Source organism: Syngnathus acus, chromosome 4 (genome assembly GCF_901709675.1).
Source record: "Syngnathus acus chromosome 4, fSynAcu1.2, whole genome shotgun sequence".
Lineage (NCBI taxonomy): Eukaryota > Metazoa > Chordata > Actinopteri > Syngnathiformes > Syngnathidae > Syngnathus > Syngnathus acus.
The window spans coordinates 10,583,941-10,601,099 of record NC_051090.1 but is presented as its reverse complement, the minus strand read 5'-3'; the positions used below and the strand labels follow the sequence as shown (position 1 = coordinate 10,601,099).

The following is a 17,159-nucleotide window of genomic DNA, read 5'->3' as shown; positions in this document are numbered from 1 at the left end:
GCTCTGCAACACTGCAGTGGAGAAACTGGTAAATAATTGAGCCTCTCTTTAGAGACCACAATTAATTGTGCTCGTATATATATATATATATATATATATATATATATATATATGATTACGTGTATATGTATATATGTATATACAGTAATCCTCGCTACATCGCGGTTCATCCAGTGAGAGCTGGAGATCACGGCTTGAAGAAGCCAACAGCACCACGTTGTCTGCAAAAAGCAAAGACGCAATGCTGAGGTCCCCAAACCGGACACCCTCAACGCCTCGGCCCCGCCTAGAAATTCTGTCCATAAAAGTTATTAACAGAATCGGTGACAAAGGGCAGCCTTGGCGGAGTCCAACCCTCACTGGGAATGAATCCGACTTACTGCCGGAAATGCGGACCATACTCTGGCATCGGTGATACAGGGACCGAACCGCCCTTATCATTTGGCACCCCGTACTCCCGAAGCACCCTCCACAGAACTTCCTGAGGGACACGGTCAAACGCCTTCTCCAAGTCCACAAAACACATGTGGACTGGTTGAGCAAACTCCCATGCCCCCTCGAGGATCCTGCCGAGGGTGTAGTGCTGGTCCACTGTTCCACGGCCAGGACGAAAGCCACACTGCTCCTCCTGAATCCGAGGTTCGACCTCTCGACGGACCCTCCTCTCCAGCACCCCTGAATAGACCTTACCAGGGAGGCTGAGGAGTGTGATTCCTCTGTAATTGGAACACACCCTCCGGTCCCCCTTCTTAAAGAGGGGAACCACCACCTCAGTCTGCCAATCCAGAGGCACCGTCCCCGATGTCCACGCAATGTTGCAGAGGCATGTCAGCCAGGACAGCCCCACAACATCCAGAGCCTTTAAGAACTCCGGGTGGATCTCGTCCAACCCTGGGGCCTTGCCCCCGAGGAGTTTTTTAACTGCCTCAGTGACTTCGACCCCAGAGATTGGAGAGTCCACCTCAGAGTCTCCAGGCCCTGCTTCCACAATGGAAGGCGTGTCGGTGGAATTGAGGAGGTCTTCGAAGCAGGGCTGTGGACTCGGACTCGGACTCGGGGACTCGGACTCGGGCGGACTCGGTCATTTTTGCCGGACTCGGACTCGGTGCGGATTTTGACCGAGTCCACCGAGTCCGACAATAAAAAAAATACGTTCAATTTTATTTTCATCATGCTGCTGAGAATGCGCGTAGGAATACTGTCCACAGCCCTGCTTGCTTGTTATGAAGACAAATTTAGTTGTTGCGTGCGCGCCCGCGCCTGCCTGCCTGCGTGCGTGCACGTACAAGACCCACAATGCCACGCGCGCAGCCAAGATGGAAGAACCCGGGAGCAGCGAGAGAACAATGTTTTGCCTCTAGATTTGGGGGGGAAACGGAGCGTAAGTTACGATCAATGCGGCCACGTTGAGTTGCACTTAGGCTAATGTTTACATTATGTACCAATGTCAAGGACGATTATGTCACCCAGCTTATATCATTGATGTGTTTCGATAGTTGTGGGGTCGTCACTAATTATTTGTGTTTAGATAAATGTCTGAGCTATAATGGTGTAATTAATGATTAAAACTTGAAAGTATCTGTTTATTGTATTCGTTTATATGTTTAATAAAGACAAAGCCATCACAAAACTGTTGTAATTATTTAGATTTTGATCTAAATTAGCCTTGAATAAAGACTAAGCAGTCACATGAATTAACAGAAAAAATGGACAGCCGGACTCGGACTCGGACTCGTGGTCAAGAGGCCGGACTCGGACTCGGTGCAAAAATCCGACCGAGTCCTCAGCCCTGCTTCGAAGTATTCGCCCCACCGACTCACGACGTCCCGAGTCGAGGTCAGCAACACGCCATCTCCACTGTAAACAGTGTTACGGTGCAAAATATAAATTCTAATTTGAGGAATTATGGCATGAAAGTTGCCAGCATGCCAGCAGAAGGTAGGGAGTGCCCACACAATTGCAGTACGTACACTTGTACCTTGTTATAAAAACAGTTGTTATAATAATACGAGTTCTAAAAACATATTTACAGTATGTACACTTATACCCTGTTGTAAAAAAGTTATTATAATAATAAGAGTTCTAAAAACATATTTACAGTATGTACACTTGTACCTTGTTATAAAAGAAAAGTTGTTATAATAAAAGAGTTCTCAAAACATATTTACAGTATATACACTTTAGTTACATCTACGTATGTTACACACACACACACATCATATTTATATTATTTAGATATTATTTTCTGTAAGTCATTTATACTATTGATATAGTATTTACATGTTTGAAACTATTATTTAATGTTCTAATGATAATATATGCACTTATATGGTTTAATGTAAATTTATTGATACACAAAAAATGTATGTATGTTAAAAATGAGAGGGTGACACTACTTTACGGATTTTCACCTATCGCGGCTGGTCTTGGAACCAATTATCCGCGATAAATCAGGGTTTACTGTATATGTGTGTATGTATGTATGTATGTACTATGTGTGTATGTGTGTGTGTGTGTGTGTGTGTGTGCGTGTGTGTGTGTGCGTGCGTGCGTGCGTGTGTGTGCGCGTGCGTGCGTGTGTGCATGCATACGTACTAGTAATAATGCTCATAAGAAAAACTGTGATTGATATCAACCTTTTTGTCTTGCCTTTGTCCCTTTTCTCTCTTTAGCTGTCATGATGCTTTTGTCGGCCGATCGCATGCCAATTCGCTTCCTGCTGCCAGGCACTTGTCATGTGATTTTGATGCTACGCCGGAAATAACAAGGACGTATTTTGGCAATGGAGGGTAACGCCTGCAGCAATGTCATCCTGACAAGTTGTTTACTACGTATGCGTCCTTTCTACAGTACGAGTGTCATTTTGCATTTTCATGTCACAATATAGCATAGTTTTGGGTGCTGTTATCTCAAAACAGAAACTTGGAGAGATTCAGATTCAACAGACGAAGTCCAACAGTGCAGTTAAGTGATGTGACTCAAAGCCTAAGATGTTTTTTTTTTAAACATGCTTGATGCATGTTTGAAGTCAAATTGTCATTCAGGTTAAGTGGCTGTAGTTCAGCCCCTTTGTGAACTTGTCACATACGAGCACATATTAGCATCATGTAAACAAAAGATCAAATAGTGAACTCGATTCATTTGTTTGGTTTGTACTTGTGCTAGCGATTGAGTCGTTCTATCAGATGTGGAGTTTGTCCTCAAGTGTGTAATTTAGCGAGCCACTCTGGTTCCATCCTGTCAAGCAATAGTATTTATTTCCTCAAGAGGCCAAAAAGAACTTCGACCCAGGCCAGACAGTCTCCAGAAGAAACTAATTTCAGGCTCTTCTATCTGCCATCTCGGGCAACTCCGCTTTCTTCATTGGCTTCATTTTGCCACATCGATAGAGAAGGCCACACTTGGCTGAGCCTCTCTGCTGTTAAAACGGCTTAGTTAAATTTGCTGAGTGGCAAAAAGGAACAGTCTTGATATCACAAATCTCATATCAATAAATCATAAGAAGGAGGAGTCTGTACATCAGAGTACATGGAGAAAATATAAGAGCAACACTTTAATATTTTTAAAAAGGACCATTCACAGTGTGGTCGCTGGCCGCATGCAGCCTGCAAGCCGCCACTTACACACCCATCCCTGCTACACAGGAAGCAGAAAATGCATGATCGGTGCGAACATGAAATTACTTTGCATCCATCCAGAGATCTCAAAAAACCTCACACGCGTGTCTTTGAAATGAGGAAGGACACCAGAGTACGAGGCGAGCATGAGGAGAAGGAGGAAACGCCGAGTTAAAAGCGTCGACCTCAGGACTGAGGCAGATCTGCTAACCACTCGACATCACGTTGCCTCGGGCCGTTTATTTGTCTCAAAATTCAATCAAACGCCCCTGCAGCTGGCCAAAGTAGCTTCAAGCCATTAAAAAAAAAAAAACAGTAAACCCTTTCCTGTCCAGCATGCCCAATTAGGGGCTGATTCAATTATTTCAAATCTGATTGAGACTTGCTATTATTTTCTTAAGGATTACTTCTGCCCTCTAGTGGATGAATGTGGAAATGTGGAATCATAGCAACCTTGCTCAAGAATGAATGAACAGTATGTTGTGGAAATTTTTTTTTTTTTTTTGGTGACTCATTGTTTTCTTGAAAGGAAGATGGTTTCTTTTGACAAATTCTTGTGTCATGTGGCTGCATCACACATTCTCCATCAGTGAACTTTGATGAGAATATTTTCTCTATTCTGTATCACACTATTGATCTCGGCGAATGATTACCGAGAAGGTAAAACAAAGAAAAATCAACAGCACTTCCAAAACGGAGCAAATGGCTCACTGCATGTCCAACTACTCCAATTGTAGATGTCAAGGCGCTTCTTGAGCTTCATGGCGTGTCATTTTGTACTTTTGTTTGTAGCATAAAAGCTGGTGACATATATAAGCAGTGTATTCTATTTGGCAACACCCTGAGGTACTCTCCTGTGTGTACACATAGGTGTGGATGAGTGCACGGGTCACATTCCTTTCCCACTGCGAGACTGGACAACGGGAGACGAGTGTCCAGATATTGCGCAATCCCTCTTTGCCACCATCTAAACTTGATGTTGTGTAGTGTCCGCTTTTAGTTGCGTCGGGCGGTTGAGAGCGGAGAAGACAAAATGAAGGTGATAGGCCAAAGCTGTGCGCTATTATTGTGGATGCATACTTTGACCTTTGTGAAATGTCAAGGTAAGACTCAAGCGGCATACAGATTCATTCTCGTAGTCATTCACCTTGTTTTGGTCTTTGCTTGTTCAGGACTTGAAACGCTAGAAATGGATTCATGTACTTAAATTTTGCAGATTGTACACTTGAAGCATTTCGGAACAGTCCACTGTTCGATGCCAGTTTTGACACGACGGGTATGGAAGACAAGTACCAAAATAAGCAGCAAGTGAGGGTGAGCTGCGCTGTTGGCCACACTGGATTTCTCGAACTCCTCTGTAATGATGGGGTGTGGCAGTTTCGTGGTACAAAATGTCACCGTAAGACCCATTTTTTCATTTCCATTTGAAAGATTTCAAATATTTGCCACTTCAAGCGTATGAGGTTATATTGTATCCTGTGAATTTCCTTACCGGTATGATTTCATGTACCGTAATTTTCGGACTATAAGTCGCACCGGAGTATAAGTCGCACCAGCCATAAAATGCCCATAAAAGTGAAAAAAAAAACATATATATGTATATAAGTCGCTCCTGAGTATAAGTCGCCCCCCCCACCCAAACTATGAAAAAAAACCGCGACTTATAGTCCGAAAATTACGGTAGCTGTATAGTCGATAGTAGTTGACTATAACCGACTAGTCGATGGCACATTACAACTTGAAAAAATGTTTCAAGGTCCAGATTTTATTTCATGCAACCACTTGACAAAATAAAATGAGGCCTTCTGTCCTTTTTTTCCAGCAATCCGGTGCCCCGTCATCAACGTGGAAGACAATGTGGAGGTGATCGGGGTCCCAGAAGAAGCAAACTTTGGCAATGTGCTCCTATTTAGATGCAAGAACAGCCATGAATTCATGATTGGTTCCTCTGAGATGTCCTGTGATGAAAATGGAGAGTGGAGCAGCCCGCCTCCAAAATGTGAAGGTGCGGGTCGGTTCATTTTCGGGAGGGAGATCCGGAAAAATGTTTCCGCAGTGTGATGAGAGTCCAAGAATACAAAGAACTTGTCTTATGAATGTCATCAAAACTACAAGCGCGCTGAACCGAGACAAGAAAGAAATCTCCATGAGCAGTGTATGCTCATGCAAAAAAAGTTCTTAGTCATGAAAGCAAACCGTGCATACACGTGATACTGACTAAAAAATCTGTATAAAAAGACTGATTATTGAGTGTATGATTTGGCAGGTCGCGAAACACTATACAGAAACACGAGAGAGTCTTGATGTCCCCAATGTATAAATTCCGAATTTTATTTCAGAACGAAGGATCACACGGCGTTGAGCAGCCACCTCTGCAAAAGTGTCTTCAATTGATCGCCATCCCGCTCAAAGTTAATGTTTGTGCCAAGCTGAGAGAAAATGAAAGGGCCTTTTAATTGAGACTGTGCTGACGGGTCCAAAGCAGAACGCAGATGCATTCCTCCAACATTAATTCTCATTAGGATGCACTCCTGTGAATAAAAAAATAAAAAAATGATCCATCCATTTTGCATGCTGCCTTCTTTCATCACTTGGTTAGCTAAATGGTTAAATGGTTTCTTTTCACAAACTCTTGTGTTGTGTAGCTGCATCACATTCTCCATCGATGAATGTTATCATTGCCATCACTGGTGTAAACTGTCTGTAGGCCTCCATTTTTTGCATGCGTCTTGGACGGAAGCTCCTAAGGGATAAGGAAGCGTGCGATTTCAATCTGACAGTTATTTTTCAGTGACCTCTCAGCTGCACTCATCTGTCCACATCAGCATCCAGTGAGAAATGAAAGTACAACGTATGAGCACCTCAATGGCTGCCTTGCAAAGATTGTCATCATTGAAGGTCATCTTAATTTGCAATGAAAAGAAGTCCAGCACAATAAAAAAAAACATGTTTGTTATTTTCTTCCCGACATACTGACTCGCGTGTTCCGGCAGCAGCGGCGGACTGAGTAATAGTTTGGGCAATATTGGTTTATTCAATGACACATGCAGTCCAAACATGCTGTACCAAAAATGTCACCTTGAGAAAGAACGTTCAACGTCGCATTGCTCAACCACCGAAATGAACTGGTCCAACATTCATATTTTTTGTGTGTGTGTCGTAGTAATAGCCATGAAAGCAAACTTATGTCATTGACGGCTATAGACGTCAAAGATCTATTTTGACTGGGCTGGCAGTGAATGAGTTAAGATTCTGTAAATGAGCAACACATTGAATTCTGAACTTTGATGAGAATATTTTCTGTTTTGTTTGCACTATTGATCTCGGCGAATGATTACCGAGAAGGTAAAACAAATCAACAGCACTTCCAAAATGGAGCAAATTGCTCACTACATGTCCAACTACTTCAATTGTAGATGTTAAGGAGCTACTTGTCTGTCAAGTGGGGTTCATGTCGTGTAATTTTGTACTTTTGTTTGTAGCATAAATGCTGGTGACATATACAAATAGTGTGCATCGTATTCTATTTGGCAACACTTGAGGTACCGTATTTTTCGCACTATAAGGCGCACTGGATTATAAGGCGCACCCTCATTGAATTTTTTATTTTAGAAATTATTTCCTATATAGGGCGCACCGGATTAAAAGGCGCATAAAATAGAAGCTATACTGCAAGAAACTGAGGTTGACTAGGGTTGCGGTATGCATCCACTAGCCAATAACCAATGAGCCCTCTGTAAACAATCGCGTTTCTCAAACTATCTCCTATAAAATGATCGGAACTAACTAAAGTTTGATCTAACACATTGGTACTGCTTACTTATGTTTCCCTTCCATATGGATCCGTAAATTTACTCGAAACATTAACGGAGCAGCCTATTTTGAAATGAAATAGCCTCGTGCGTATAGCAGCTATCATTATAGCATTAGCCACCCGCAAACTCCCATGAGCCTCAGCTCGCAGACTCCCATGAGCCTCAGCAAAGTGTCGTGGCAGCCCCCTGTAATTTCTATATAACATTTCTCAAACTCTCCCATAAAAATGATCAGAACCGACTAAAGACTGATTTAACACATTGGTGCTGCTTATTTATGATTCCGTTGGATATTGAGCCGTAAATGTACTCAAAAACATTAACGGAGCAGCCTATTTCGAAATGAAATAGCCTCGCGGATACAACAGCTATTCAGTGACGCCCCCTGACCACGGTTGCAATAATGCTGGGAAGCGATGCGACCTTGTAAACATTTTGGCAGAGCGCTGTGTACAATCAGTATGGATCAACAAATTAATCAATTGATCCATATATTAGGCGCTCTGCATTATAAGGCGCACTGTGGGTTTTTGAGTAAATTTTAAGTTTTTAAGTACGCCTAATAGTGCGGAAAATACGGTACTCTCCTGTGTGTGCACATATGTGTGGATGAGTGCACAGGTCACATTGCTTCCCCACTACGAGACTGGACAACGGGAGACGTGTGTCCAGATATTGCGCAATCCCTCTTTGCCACCATCTAAACTTGATGTTGTGCAGTCTCCGCTTTTAGTTGCGTCGGGCGGTTGAGAGCGGACAAGACAAAATGAAGGCGATAAGCCAAAGCTGTGCGCTATTATTGTGGATGCATGCGTTGACCTTTGTGAAATGTCGAGGTAAGACTCAAGCAGCATACAGATTTATTTTTGTAGTCATTCACCGTGTTTTGTTCTTTTCGTCTTTGCTTGTTCAGGACCTGAAAAGCTAGAAATGGCTTCTTGTACTTTTGACTTTCAGATTGTACACTTGAAGCGTTTCGGAACGGTCCCCTTTTTGATGCCAATTTTGACACGACGGGTATGGAAGACAAGTACCAAAATAAGCAGCAAGTGAGGGTAAGCTGCGCTGTTGGCCATACTGGATTTTTCAGACTCATCTGCAATGATGGAACGTGGGACTCTCGGGGTATAAATTGTCAACGTAAGACACATTTTTTCATTTCCATTTGAAAGATTTCCAATATTTGCCACTTCAAGCGTATGAGGTTATATTGTATCGTGCAAATTTTGTTGCTGGGCAAAGATGATCGAGTAGGATTTCATGTAGCTGTATAGTCTAGTCCAGTGGTCCCCAACCTTTTTTTGCGCCACGGACCGGTTACATGTCAGAAATATTTTCGCGGACCGGCATTTATATAAATATATAATACATTTATATAAATAAATAAATAATACATTTATAATAAATATATAGATACGATGAAATAAAATGATACGACTGACATAAAAACAAGTACAAATGACAAAAATAAAACTCACCATTACGTTGAATTAGTGGGAGCACTGAGTTTGTTTCTCAGAAACGAGCCGGTCCCATCTAGACGTAATCGGAGACAATGACACCCGAAGTGATTAAGGTTTGTCTTTTATTGCAGGATGCTTGGTCTCCATGTGTTGAAGCAGTTTTGAATGCTTCATTGCCTGGTTAGTTAGCCTGTCGCCACATATTAACTTTGCGGGCTCGACTGGGGAAACATGTCACGTGACCGGGACGAGTGTCTTGACCTGAATTAATTGATCGTCGATAAAAAAAAAAATTTCTGTGCGGCTTGGCGGCCCGGTACCAAGTGACCCACGGACCGGTACCGGTCCGCGGCCCGGTGGTTGGGGACCACTGGTCTAGTCGACTATAACCGACAAGTCGATGGCACACTACAACTTAAGGAAATGTATCAAGGTCCAGATTTTATTTCGTGTGACCACATGACAAAATAAAATGGAGTAAGCTCTCTCTCTCTCTCTTCTGCTCTCTCTCTCTCTCTCTCTCTCTCGCTCTCTCTCTCCATTCCTTGCACATGAAGCAAAACCATGCGGTCACCCCGGAGAATCCATGAATGCAAATTTTAATTTGGTTCAAGGCGACGATTTTGTCTTTGGCTCACAAGTCCAGTACACTTGCAACGAAGGGTATGAAGCGCTCGCTCGAAAAAAAATCCCTTAACTCCAATGAAAACATTTGTCATCTATTATTCTTGCTTTAGTTATCAAATGGTGAGCCGGATCGACAACCGGCGTTGTATGACAGATGGGTGGAGCGGTACGATACCGATCTGCGAAGGTATGGGCTCGCAACCGAGGAGCTTCGCGGTTGCCAAGCGCTACGCGCCTGAGGCCTTCCCTCTTTTCTTCCAGCAATCCGGTGCCCTGTCATCAATGTGGAAGACAATGTGGAGGTGATCGGGGACCCCGAAGAAGCAAACTTTGGCAATGTGCTTCGATTTGGGTGCAAGAACCGCCATGAAATCCTGATTGGTTCCACCGAGATGTCCTGTGATGAAAATGGCGATTGGAGCAGCCCTCCTCCAAAATGTGACGGTGTGGAAAGCTTCCTTTTCAGGAGGGAGATCTGGAAAAAAGTTTCTGCAGTGTGATGATCCGCTATTGCCTCACAGCGTCGCTTGTGTTGAATCAGCTGTCGTCATTTCATCAAATGATTTCATTCGCTTTCTGCCTTCATCAGTGGTCAAATGCAAGGTGCCGGTGATCGACAATGGTTTTGTGACCGGAAGAGTCCAAGAATACAAAGAAGACGAGATCTTGTCTTATGAATGTAATCAGAACTACAGGCGCGCTGAAGGCAGACCTTCCGCCTGCATCAAATCTGGAATCCGAGCCGAGTGGAGCCCAAGACCCGCGTGCGAACGTGAGACCGGCCAAGCTAAGTTCAAGCTGCATGGGGATCCGTGCAGTGAGCTGGCTACAAATCTTGCATGTGGCCACCGTTGCAGTGATCAGATGCAGAGTGACGCTGCCGCCGATCCAAGGAACCAGCTATCAACCCTCGCAAATCAGCATCTTTTCCGTTGGTGCTACGCTAACTGTCACCTGCGAGGACAGATACGGGATCTCAACACCCACGCAGACCTCGGCCGTGTCCACATGCAAACGTGATGGGAAATGGACCATCAGACCCGTTTGTCAGGGTACCGCGTCAAATCCAAAGAATGATGATGGCGGTGGTGCAGGGCTCTCGAGTGACTTTTTTGTTCAATATTTGGTGTCCCTTTCTTTCAGAGGTCACCTGCCCTAATCCTAGGCATTGGAGCGTATCGCAATGGGACGTCTACTGGGGGCAGAGACTGAGGATGGGCGCTCTTGTGGACTTTACCTGTCGGTCTGGATTCAGGAGGACAGATGGTGCCTCACAAGTCAAATGCACCAGAGATGGCTGGATCCCAAATCCACCCTGCCAAGGTAACACATCCAGATGCTAAAACTGAATGTTCAAAGGCAAACTCGATATGGCGTTTAAAGATGTTTTGGGAGCTAGCCCAGAAAAGGAATAAAAGAACCCGTGTAATGGGGCAAAAATTAATTGCATTTGTTTTGTTTTTTTTGCCCTCAGAAATAACATGTGACAGCAACGATATCCGGAGCGCAAACATTGCTGCTGGCTACAAGCAAATTTACAGAAACGACGAAAGGGCCTATTTTACCTGCAAAGGTTCTCAAGATCGGTTTAGTCTAACTTGTTCAGCAGATGGTTGGCGCGGAAATGTGTATTGTCGAGGTAGGTGGAGGCGGGGCTTTCTGGGTATCTTGTAATGAATTGCAACCATGCTTGATTATGTTCCATTTTTCACTTACTCGGCATTTTTACTTTGCACCCAGCGGTTTACAGTCCAATGCGGCTTATCTATGGATTTTTCATGAGTTTGATAATATTGTATAATTTGTGCATATTCTCTTGCCTATGCAAATTAAGCATTGTGGTTTATAGTCCAGTGCACCTTATAAAAGAACAAAACGGGATTTTCTCGAACTTTACCTGGTGCAGCTTATATTTGGTACTAGCATAGCAGAATTTCCAATCCAAGTTCCTTTAACTGTTTTCCCGCTTTGCCTTCTTTCAGGACACCAATGCAAACAACTGGAGCTCAGCAATGCAAACATTATCCGCAATCAGAAGGTCTTTTACAACCAAGGCGACCGTGTGCAATACGCCTGCGCAAATGATGCCGATCGACAGTTCACCGTCAAGTGTGGTTTTGACGGTTGGACTGGCATTCAGAACTGTTCAGGTAGAAAGGCCTTGGCGTGGCTCAGAAACATGCTTTGACTGCATTTGATGACTTTCTTCTTCTCAGCATGTCTCCAACCTGATGTGCTCCACGGCTTTGCCGTCCGTCCGGCGCAAGACACGCTCTACTACACGTGCGACGAAGGCTATAAGCTTCCCACCAAAGGGTGGTGGGGTCAAGCCACATGCATCGACGGTCTGTGGTATGGGCTGGAACAATGCATGGGTAAGGGTCAACTCCTCTCAGGTCAAGAATGGAGTTTTGTCGCATCCGATCTGATGCCCAGCGTTTGCAATCTCAAGCTTGATTTATAGACTTGCCAGTAATGTTGTATATTTTTCTTCAAGCCACCATTGAAACATCTTTCTTCCGCAGAAAGCAATAAGTGCGGGGAGATACCTGCGATTGCCAATGCCAAAATCAAACACGAAAGGCAGAGACATGGAGAAGTTGACAGCCTCCAGATTATTTGCATGGCTGGATACCAAAGTCAGATTGAACGTTTATTGTGTCTGGATGGAAAATGGGATTCCAATGGTTTACCCTTTAACTCAATCTGCACTCGTGAGTCACCTTCACAATTCTTTTTTAATGATACATTTACACAAAGGAGTTGTTTTAGACTATTTTATGCTCTGCAGTTGTTGCCGGGACCTGCAGCCCGCCTCCTAAAGTTGAGAACGCTGTCATTTGGACGGCATTTCAGCGGGAATACTTGTCTGACTCCAAAGTGACCTTCAAGTGTCGGGAGAACTTCATGATGGAAGGAACGGACACAATCACGTGTCAAAACAGCCAGTGGGACATGGGGGACATCAAGTGTTCACGTAAGTCAAAGTGTAAAGAGAGAACAGGCAGCTACTTTTCATCGTTGGAGCTCCAACTTGACATTATTTTGCTTGGATTTTTAGCATACTGCTCCAAGCCCAAAACTGTGGACCAAATCATGACCTTCGGTGACAATAAAGAGAAATACGGCAACGGTGAGGTCATAGAGTACCGCTGCAAACAACCGAGTGAAAAAAGTGGCGGCTCGGCGACCTGCGTAGATGGCCAGTGGAGCGAAGCCATTCGGTGTGGAGGTAAGGACAAGCGCAAGTAGTATTTCGTTCGGGTGGCACCACTTGAAGAACCGAATGGAGCATGGCGGATATGGGGTTCTCACATGGGTGAAAGTCTTGAGGCAGTGTCTGGAATACCTGTGGGCGCAAAAACGTGTATATGTAGTAGTATTTATATAGAATCAACAGCTCTCTCGTGATTCTTCAGGCCAGATTTTATTTTGCATTTAAGGAATCACACCCAATCTTTCCTCCACAGCTTCCAATTAGGAAAGGAGATGCTGAAAGGCCAAAGGACAGCTGAAATAACAATAATATCAATTTGGTGTTGTTTTGGGGTGGCTGGCGGCCAGCAATAGGAGGAAAACGTGGGTGGAGATTGTTCCGCCGCACCATTTCCATGATCCTTATGTTGAATGCTGAAGAAATTGAGTAATTTACTATTCGAATGCAATTAATAATAAAATGTCAGAAATGGAAGTATTGCTGTCATTTTTACTAGTTTAATGTCTACATCTGTACGGCCCACTTAATTCTGTCCTGTCGTTAGAGCCAGCCAAGCTCGCTTGTTGTTGTCGGTTGTTGATTTATGTGTACAAAACGAGGGAAAATACGGATTTGTGCTATCAGAGGACAAATCTACTCCGGCCTCTTCTCTCCACTGGGCAGAAACTGAGAATGAATAACTGTTGTCATTTTTGCTAGTTTCTTGTGTAGAAAAAGAGTTTCACTTAAAATACCTCAATTGGTTCATGAAGCTTCATTTTCCCATCTCTCGCTACCAGGTGTTACGGTGTTCCTTCATAATTAATACAATAAATATTGAGTAACCTTAAGTCAAACCTGTCTTCAAAACACCAACGTCTGAACCAAAATACTTTGCATTGTAATACCACGTGATCTCCATTATGGTACAGTGCACCGAGTATAAGCTTAAAGTACAGATTTCCCTCAATATAACTGATTGATAAGTTTCAAAGATTCAAATAGAAAGAACGACAAAGTTAGTATTGAAATATGAGCGGGTGGCGTGTAAATAAACAGTTTGTTCAGTTTGGTGTATTGCTTAGTACACAAGCACTTTTTGCAAGGGACTTTGCACTCTCTTGTCCTCATGCCAGGGTTAGGCTTAGTCAAAACTGGACTCAGATGGAGTCATCAGATGAATACAAACATTTCATATGTGCAGCTTTTTCAATGCCAAACGAATGTACGTTCTAAAATTTGTCGGTGAAAAGGAATGCTGTACATACTCGAGGATATGTTTCTGTCCTTATGCCAGTGAAAATCTGCTTTTGTTCTTTCTTGACGATGTTGGTCAGTCTCTCAGGACACATTTGGTGTGGAGGCAAAGACAGTATTGATTAGGATTGCGCCAGTGTTACTGTGTGTAAACTTGAGTGGAAATGTCAGAGTTGCTCAAGCAAGCAAGCAATCACACAGGGTAGGGGACAGTGTGTGCAGAGTGCTTGAACGAATCACGTTCGGTTCTTCCATTTTCCGCAATCCCAGCGGGTAGTCCATGTTTTGACTCTCTGCTCCCGCAACTGAGGACTTTCCACATTAGTCAAAAGGTTTTGGCCCCAGCTCTGATTGCTACCTGCAAGCCACGATGCGACTGCAGCTATTACTTTTGCTTCTACAACTTTGGGGCAATGTAAGAGTGTCCTTGTCTGAGAATGGTAAGATAGGCTTTTTTTTCTTCGGCAGCATGTTCAGATTGAGGGAGGTTAATGGTTTTTATGTTTTGGATCTAGAGGAAAGTGGAGCTAGTGGAAAGATCTTGCTGTATGTTACGCTGCAGCTATTTGGCTTTGCTTGACCAGACACTTTATTAGGTACAGTTGCACAATGCGATCCGAACGCTTTTAATCTGTCCAAGATGAAGTCAACAATGTCCCTTGTTGTAATGCTGTACAGCCGCATTCACTGTGTTGTTCCTAATTTTTGGGCGGCTACATTTTGCTCCATGAATGAATGAGATCAAAAGGAAAGAAGACTTAAAAAAAAATGTCTTTGCAAAAGCAAAATATTTTCATCGAGCTCTTGGATTAGATGGCGCAAGTCTACCTAATATTGTGGCTGATGAGCAAAGTGTATTTGATGAACTTACTAAAAGGACATAAACAAGTTAGACAGTTGCTTGTGTTTCCAAGTTAAGCAAGTTGTTAGTTTAACTTGTGTTGCTGTTTGTTAGCATGCGCGACGCTGCCAGAGGTTCCGCACGGCTTCATGTCAGAGGTCACAAAGACTGAGTTTCAAGAAGAAGATGTGATACTTTTCATTTGCGAGACTGGTTACCTGTCAGGGCTCCCCATCAGGTATAAATGTACACGTGACGGCTGGGCGGCAGTCCATCAAGGACTTTGCTTCTGTGAGTCTAAAAAATGGTTGCTGTAAAATATGGGGTGCAAACTGAGGGGACATCATTCAATTGAATCAATAATCCTAAGAGAGCAAATCTTACATTTGATGTTTTACAAAGTGTTTTTCTTCTTTGCAGTGAAGCCATGTCCACTTCCTGAAAGCATTCCCAATGGCTATTATCAAATTGTCCAGGGGGACGACTTTGTTTTTGGGGCAACTATCAAATACTTTTGCAATGTGGGGTAGGTGCACAAAGATAAAGTCAGAAAGGCATTCATGAGGTTGTAACAATGGTGATTATATATATTTTGTCACAATCGTCATTGCCTTCTTCTCTCAACTCTTTGTAGTTATCAAATGGTGAGTAAGATAGATACCAGGACCTGTTTGCTGGACAAATGGACCAACCACGCGCCGATATGTGAACGTAAGTCTTCAAAATAAGCAGTTGATGATTGATGACTTAGTGGATTGAGTCTCTATTTTGGAAAAAATATTTTGTTTCGCTCAAACCCAAACAATAGAGGGCCGAGTACTGTTTTTTGTGGGACTCCAATGGTCACATTGTTGATTAATGACAAAAAATATCACGGTATGCTGACTAACTTGTTACGTGTGTCCAGCTTTGAGGTGTGAGGTACCGCCCGCGCAGAGAGGGATCACAATCATCGGTTTACCAGACAATGGAGCGGGAGTCCTTCCTGATCACTTCCTCACGTTTAGCTGTGACCTTCCCGGGAAGCAACTGAGCGGCAGCCCGCTGGTAGTATGTGGTCGAGATGGAGTTTGGGATAAGCCGTTCCCATCTTGTGAAGGTAACACCGACACACCGACAGCAACTTCGTACTTTATGATCCTATCATATCATTTATCTTTTACAACTGCTATATAAGGGCCTATCAAGAGGAAACATTTTTCATTTTGATCATCTTTTTCTATGCCCAGACATTGCTTGTAAAGTCGGAGAGCTACACCCTCAGCTTACGGCTCACGGGTTGCAACCGGGGATTCAAACAATTCAAATTGGACATCAGTTAAGGTTTCGCTGCGGTGATGATTATACCTTGGATGGATCTGAAGATATTGAATGCTTACCGAGCGGGCAGTGGAACAACCCTTTCCCAACATGCGCTGGTATGCTTTGATTCTCAGGTTCACGGTGGCGTTAGTAAACCTTGACTCAATGCCATAGTTTGGAAGCCCAACAAGGCAGCCTTCGCTCTGATTAAATGATTTTTCTTTTCTCCTGAAAATAGAACCATGCCAGCTCACGGGCATCCCCGACAGTGTTCAATTGAGCACTCATCTCAGAGGCGCGCAAGTACAAAAGGGACAAAAATTGGAGTTTTACTGTCGCCTTCGTAGTCAGTTGCTTCAAGGAAAAGCAGAGGTGGAATGTCTGTCCAATGGCCAGTGGAGCAATCCCTTTCCAACATGTGGAGGTAATGTTTATTGTTGACACAGATAAAGATGCAGCAAAATAATGAGCAGCTCTTTTTGTCCCACTGCTTCTAGCCCCTTCGCAATGTGACCGTCCACCTCACCTTGCCGGTGGGGACACGGCAGACTCTACTAAATTCAGTTACAACCATAATGAGAAGGTCAAGTACATTTGCCAGAATTACTACGTGATGAAAGGGGGGCCCGAGAAGACCTGCAGCAATGGACAATGGCTTGGCGACATCACATGCCTCAGTAAGCCTCTACGATTTTCAACTAGTTGTTTTGAAAATAGCAAGTGATGAATACAATATTTTTCTTCCAGAGCCCTGCACAGTCAACAGAGAACTAATGAGCACGCACAACATTGCATTCCGATACACCCGTGACGATAAATTGTACTCTGCCCATGATGATGAAATCGGGTTCAGGTGTACTCCTGGAAAAAGACATAACGGCGAGGTGAATATGCGACAGAAGTGCATCGATGGAGTCATGGAACTGCCGAGCTGCCAGTAGCTGAGACGTTGGGACGGATGAATGTCAAGAAACATCTACTGTGCGCAGTGTGTCGCTCCCTTGCCTGTTTGTTTTCAATAAATAAATTGGGAAAAAAAAA

At 43.6% G+C, this 17,159-nt stretch overlaps 1 protein-coding gene across 4 annotated transcripts; it reads left to right on the top strand.

Moving 5' to 3' along the window:
• Nucleotides 1-4,630: 4,630 nt before the first annotated feature.
• On the top strand, nucleotides 4,631-17,159 carry cfhl3 (complement factor H like 3). 4 transcript variants are annotated; one of them, XM_037249280.1, is made up of 22 exons: nucleotides 4,631-4,720; nucleotides 8,390-8,572; nucleotides 9,453-9,558; nucleotides 9,633-9,709; nucleotides 9,784-9,966; nucleotides 10,112-10,294; nucleotides 10,380-10,574; nucleotides 10,666-10,845; nucleotides 10,997-11,161; nucleotides 11,505-11,672; nucleotides 11,739-11,897; nucleotides 12,048-12,236; nucleotides 12,314-12,499; nucleotides 12,584-12,754; nucleotides 14,931-15,107; nucleotides 15,237-15,342; nucleotides 15,451-15,527; nucleotides 15,724-15,915; nucleotides 16,046-16,234; nucleotides 16,357-16,542; nucleotides 16,616-16,795; nucleotides 16,866-17,159. In XM_037249280.1, the coding sequence occupies exons 1-22, from the start codon at nucleotides 4,651-4,653 to the stop codon at nucleotides 17,057-17,059; spliced, it is 3,516 nt and encodes a 1,171-aa protein (XP_037105175.1). In that variant the 5' UTR covers nucleotides 4,631-4,650; the 3' UTR covers nucleotides 17,060-17,159. The 4 variants fall into 4 exon arrangements, with proteins under 4 accessions (XP_037105175.1, XP_037105178.1, XP_037105174.1 ...); XM_037249279.1 differs by lacking the exon at nucleotides 4,631-4,720 and adding an exon at nucleotides 8,030-8,268; XM_037249283.1 differs by lacking the exons at nucleotides 4,631-4,720; nucleotides 8,390-8,572 and adding an exon at nucleotides 5,010-5,016.

Excerpts from the sequence above, each read along its gene's own strand:
- cfhl3 (XM_037249280.1), top strand. The coding sequence starts at position 4,651 with ATGAAGGTGATAGGCCAAAGCTGTGCGCTATTATTGTGGATGCATACT. Across the intron at positions 16,235-16,356 it reads CCCTTTCCCAACATGCGCTG|AACCATGCCAGCTCACGGGC; the intron begins GTATGCTTTGAT and ends TCCTGAAAATAG. Across the intron at positions 16,543-16,615 it reads TCCCTTTCCAACATGTGGAG|CCCCTTCGCAATGTGACCGT; the intron begins GTAATGTTTATT and ends CACTGCTTCTAG.